General features: G+C 41.2%; 1 protein-coding gene across 7 annotated transcripts in view; it reads right to left on the bottom strand.

Moving 5' to 3' along the window:
• Positions 1–492: 492 nt before the first annotated feature.
• FAM13A (family with sequence similarity 13 member A) overlaps positions 493–6,000 on the bottom strand; it is a 357,659-nt gene continuing 352,151 nt past the window's right edge. For 5 of the 7 annotated variants that reach the window (XM_042935908.1, XM_042935906.1, XM_042935907.1 and 2 more), the window contains one exon: positions 493–5,092. In XM_042935908.1, coding sequence (XP_042791842.1) covers positions 4,966–5,092 — 127 coding nt within the window. In that variant the 3' untranslated portion in view covers positions 493–4,965. The remainder of the gene's footprint in view (positions 5,093–6,000) is intronic. The other 2 variants (XM_042935912.1, XM_042935911.1) reach the window with 1 other exon arrangement.

The following is a 6,000-nucleotide window of genomic DNA, read 5'->3' as shown; positions in this document are numbered from 1 at the left end:
GCTCGTGAGGCAGTGCCTGGCTTGTGGCAGCTGACGCACGGGGCAAGATGCTCACTTCAAACTGAAATGCACCTTTTCCTCTGAGTCACAGTATACTGCTGGCCTTATTAGCGTCAGAATAATAAGTAGCTAACGAATTTACTATAATGGCCTCATTGACTTTGCAAAGATACTTAATTAAACACGTTTTTTTTAGCTTAATGCCTTCACTTCTGCCCCTTCAGGCCCTTCCATGAATAGAGCACAGAGCAAAAGCCCATTTTTTTACCTAGAACCATGGGTATGCCTAATTTGTAATGAGTTTGCTTCACCTTCCAGTGACCTCCCTGGAAACAGAATAACAAAAGCTTAATCCTCATGAAGCTTCTGGGGAGTTCAGGGAACAGCAGTGATTCCTTACCTTAAGGTCAGACCACACAGGCAGCTGTCATACACTCCTGATTTTGTCAAAAATCTCAGAACATTCACAGTTAAAAATATTTTATTTAAGTTTACACAAAATACAGTCATGTACAAAAATGTACATAACGTTTTTCATTCAGTTTACATTTTAAAAAAGGACAACTGTAATTTCAAATACTTTCTGCTTATATGTCGTGTAAACATTGTTCTGGGCCCATATTAGTAACTAAAATTGTATCTACTCTTGGAGATTTGCATGACCGTATGTAGAGGTGCTTTCAGACTGAGAAAGAGATCTGCCAAACCCATTTCTCAAGACGCGAGCATGACCACAACAGGCTGGGTTGCAGGCAAAATGAGAGTCTCTAGAGACATAACTGCAGCTTCCCAGCCACATGAACTTGTAGGTGTACAGATTTCATTTTACAAACATTTTTGTGTACATCGGTAATTGACCTCAGCCTATGTACATCTAGTATGAAGGATCGTGGTAGAAGAATGCAGGCACCCACAGGGGCACACTCTGGATTCTGCAAAATGGCCAGTGCCCCAGTGCAGTGCCTGACATATAGATCATTCTTGTTTGGAGTGTGCCAGGTTGGCCACCATGCAAGGTGTGAGTGTGCACAATTTGAATGAACACTCGAAAATATGTTTAGTTAGTCTTACATCAAAATGTACTCGAGTACATTTTGAGGGTCAAGTGGAGAAAACATAAAAGAAGGGAATAAAAGAAAACAAAGCACACTGAGTTCTGCCACACACAATGTGCTTCAGAAGAAACACTGCTTCACATTTGAGTACAGTTTTGTCTCCCCCTGTCGACGTAACCAAGTGGATACTGAAAAGAACATCAAGGAGATGTTGATCATGAGGCAGAAACCACCTCTCTCCACCTAGGGGTGGGGAAAAAAAAATCCAGGAAGCAGTGTGTCAGGAAGATTCTTCTTGAAATCAAAACAGAATTTAGACTACAACCAACTTTTCATAAAGCGGTTAATAGTTTATGGTACTCAAATACAAATATACCATCAAAAGTAGTAAGGTCTTACTGTTAAGAAAAGCGGTATCTTCATCATCAGATTAAGAATCTCTTAAAAAGTTCATCAACCAACTGAAATTTGATTTACCTTGTAAATCTGATCATTTCTGGATACTGGGCCCAATTCTGTCTGCTGGGAACTAAGAAGTTCCAGAAAGAACCAACCTAATTGGCACCACGACTGCCCCTTTTATAAACCTAAATATTCGGCTTATTAGGAATTCTAAGCTCAACCACATTAACAAATGCTCAGCCCCCAGGGGCTCCAAGACTGCTGGCCTCAGGACATCTCAGTGCAACATTTATGCTTCAAGCACAGCCCTGCGGCATTTGTCCAGAAATGCTACACCTGGGAGCAGGCACGCCCTGCAAGAGCCTCTTCAGCCACCACGCAAGAATTACATCAGAATGAGACAACGCAAAAATGACACCAATGTCACAAACAGAGACGTGGCTGAGCCCTGCCTAGGCAATAAATAATAACCTTTAGATTTCAAACTGTCAACGAAAGGCAAGAAATCTAATTTTTAGCTCTCAATGCGTTCTTATAGCTAGCAATTCAAAAAAATTAGTTCCCCAGCTTGAAATTTGGTTTGGTCTTCGATGGAAATTTCCCCTGAATTGGGAGATCACTGAGATCACTGTGAGCTTTCTTCTACCAGTTTAAGACAAACATGCTGTCTGAAAAACTCAGCAGGCCCTGATCCTAAACCCTGCACAAACATGTCTGCAAAGTGAGATTTGAACTAAATGATGCAGAGATGAAATGCAGTCATGATACCGTACTGAATATAAACATCTATTTCAATGTTTACTCCAGACTGAACACGATAAAAAGCAAATGCGTGTGTGAAAATTATAAGCCTCTGCTATTTCTCATTCTTACAATCATACCATCAAGTTTATTCACGCTTTACCTTTACTTATCATTGCTATTAAATAACCCTCGACATTTGTTTTGTTGGCATGTGCTAATAAACACACACACATTCCCAAGAGAGCACAGGAAAAACCCCAGTCCAGAGTATTCTGTGTGAAGCCAATTAAGACACTGCCTCTAGGGCCATGAGACCCTGGGCTGCAGAAATGGTTGCTGTGGAAACAAATTTGCCTCAGCCTTTCTGGCAGAGCCAAAACCCACTGCCAGGTCTTCAAATAGGGTCTTGTGTAAACAGGGCTTTTCCGCCTTTAATGTGGGCGCCATTCTAGGAAGTATACAGATGAGAAATTACAAAGGAAAACACAACATACCATGCACAATTTATTTGACTGTAACTTGGTGTTTTCTTTTATTCATCATACAAATTTGAATGGGGAGTCCTGGATAAGTCTTTTACTTAATTTACCTTTGGCAGAAACAACAGATTTCAAACATTTAGTAGCTTCTCATTTATATAGCATTTTTCTTTTAAAATTCTGTGTGTAGCATATTAGTATTTTCAAAACAATACTCTTCAACAGATGTGCTTTAAAGGTTAACTGGTAATGATTTGATTTATATTATAGCTTATTTAAGAGAATAATTACTTAAAAAGGACACACTAGACATGTATTTCCTTAAAAAATACGATTTTTGGTCATGTGAATGATTCATGTTCAGATTTCAAAAATAGAAAACATCCTAAAGTGCTTAATTTTATTTATAATATAACTCCTTGAAATTATAGTGATCTGTAATGTAAACAGTAGAGCAAAGAATACCAAACTATATATTCATGTACATTTAAATTTGTAGGAATATGTACCGTCTTTAAATGTGTGGATTAAAACAGGGCACTTCCAAACACAGCTCATGCTTCTCTATATGATTATTGTTAAGAGCAAACTTAAAGGTATTCTTTTTCCCCACTCCCGACTTAAAACGATTTTCAACTGACACCTTCTACCTCACCTCAGCAATGGAAAACACTGCTATAAATCCAATCTGACCAGTTTCTCAAGAGCCCATTTCGAAACTGACAACCGGTCTGTATAGAGTTTAGCGTTCTCTTTATTTTCTTCTTATTATCAAACAAAACAAAATGGTACCCTTTAAGAAAGCAACTCTCAAAACAGAGGAGGGCAGCCTTGCTCTCCTGTTCATCCTGCGACTTGATCTTTAAAAGGCAGAGCCTGCTGAAGTGCCTTCTCTTGGCAACCAGTGGCTGGTGTGCAGACACTTGACCTCAACCTCACAAAGCACAAAGGTAGGCCTTGGACGGACAGGCAGAAACAGAATTCACTTTCCTCAGTGCAGACGCAGAAGGTTAAAAAGGAACAACAAATCACAAGGTGACATCAGCACAGCGAGAGATGAATGGTTTGGTGCTTTAAATTTCCTGGTCTTCCCCAAGTGTCTAATATAGACAGCTTTGTGACACAGTCTTTGAAAAAAATTATAATCATAAGTGACCACACACCCTTATTTTCCTCTTTATACGTACATGATCTTGAAAATAGTGTGATTTAGATTCTGCCTTGGGCTGAGTTCTGAGGGCTACATTTACCCTTCAGGGGATTTTAGTGCAGGTTTACTTAAAAAAAAAAAAAAATTAAACTCTGGTAAGTACTCAGAAGGTTTAGAACACAGGCTCGCTCTTTCTCTCTCTCATGATCCTCAACACTTAAGCTAAGAAGTAAGCAAGATCTTTTATGTTTGGTAAGAGTCAAATGAAACCAAGCCCCAAACAGGATGTCATAGCATGCTGGCCTTGCTCAGTGTTTGGTGTTAAAATCTGAGACTGATAAGTGCAATCCATGTTCAGGAAAGAATTTTCCAGGCTCTTCACCCTGTTGCCTGAATTAAAAATCAACATTAATATAGCCACATTCCCTCCATCCTCTGCAGATGATCCAGTCCTAGTCAGGAAACAAAATGCTTCACCAGCTGAGGGAGTCTTGAAGAAACACACCATCAAATAGATGACTGCACTGCCATTTTGGGCAGGTACGGCTTCCGTCTTCCTGAGAACTGAAGGGGACACGATCCACACGGGTGGGGAAAGGTGCAGCTCTGTGGAAAGGTCATGAGAATGGCCCAGGCAGCAAACAGGGCTCCAGCACGTGTTCCCACTTTCCTGGGAAAGAGAACATGGACCTGCACAGCGAGTTCGTTCTCTAGAGGGAAGTCCTGAGCTTGTTTTCATCACAGTTAGACAGAGAATGGTCTCCTGTTTCTCAGTTATCCAGGGAAGAATAGTGTATATTCTCTGTAGATGAGCGTGTCTCAACGTAGTGATTCAGCACGGCCAACGTTAGTAAAGCTTCCCCTGCAGTATCCACGTGCACCCGTGGGATCTTGACTGTTCCTTGCAAAAGTCTTAAGTCGGAGCAAGTTGCCCTCTCCCATGCAGACAGCTTCTAAGGCAGGCGATGGAAGCTGGAGCTGATCCCAAAGGCCCGAGGCAGTAGGGCTGTGTGCTCTGAGGTCCAGCTCCCACGCTGCCTTCCGGGTTTCGCAGAGCTGCTATTTACCAGGGGAGGCGGGTAGCAAGTCCAGCCTGCACCTTCAGCCCCCTTAGTGCCGGCTGGGGCTGTGCCCCTTACATGGACTTGGAATCAGTGTCTCTCTTGCTGATGAGCACCTCCAAGAGCCTTAATTTTGCCTTTATGTGCTTATATTCATTGTATTCTTCAGCCATAGGAGTGCGGTCTTCCTTCTGGACACTTCTAACGGAAACAAAAGGAAAGGGGGCTGAGGATCGTTTAGATGATATTGCTTATCAGGTGAATTATCATCATGTAGAAACTCTGCAGTTATCAACCTGTAGAATCGGTGTTCCCAAGTGTCACTTGGTATCAAGACTGATGCTGGGCTTAGACAATCAGCGAAAGACAGCTTCCCCCAGAAGGCACCGTGCAACTGAGTTTTTGTAGTTAATCTGGCATCTTGCAGAATGATATGAAGGACTAAAAACCAAGAAATGTTTTCTCTCTGATGTTGGTGTATGAATTTGCATTAAGAGTCTCTGTAGACTGAAATCCTTTATTTATACTTAAATGTCTTTTCACTTTTATAGATTTCATCTAATGAACTATTAAGTTTCTAATTACCAACTGGGATACCCATAATTTACAGGTTTAAAAACACAGAGTTAATATCCTGGTTATAAAATTACTCTTGGAATTCAGCAATTGGATCACATAATACTAATAAAGCTTTACAGTTTACTAGGAATCTTATATGCATACCTTTTATATGTGCAAGTACTAACTGAGAGCTTATTGTAGGCCAGGAACTGTGCTAAGTACCCTGTGTCCATGATCTAATATAACCCTCACCAGAGCTTGATGAAATAGTGCTGCCGTCTACATTCTCAACCACGGAGCAATACAGCCCAGCTGCTTCTAATTTCACTTTGAAATGCACATGTCAAACATTCAAATACCAGGCTTCCTTTTCTTCTTAAAGAGAAAAACAGGGACCCCTGGGTGGCTCAGTCGGTTGAGTGACTGATTCTTGGTTTTGGCTCAGGTCATGATCTCAAGGTTTGTGAGTTTGAGCACCACATAGGGCTCTGTGTGGAGCCTGCTTAGGATTCTCTTTTTCCCTCTCTCTCTGCTCCCCGCCCCCCTCT

Source organism: Panthera leo, chromosome B1 (genome assembly GCF_018350215.1).
Source record: "Panthera leo isolate Ple1 chromosome B1, P.leo_Ple1_pat1.1, whole genome shotgun sequence".
Lineage (NCBI taxonomy): Eukaryota > Metazoa > Chordata > Mammalia > Carnivora > Felidae > Panthera > Panthera leo.
This window is presented reverse-complemented; position numbering and strand designations above follow the sequence as displayed.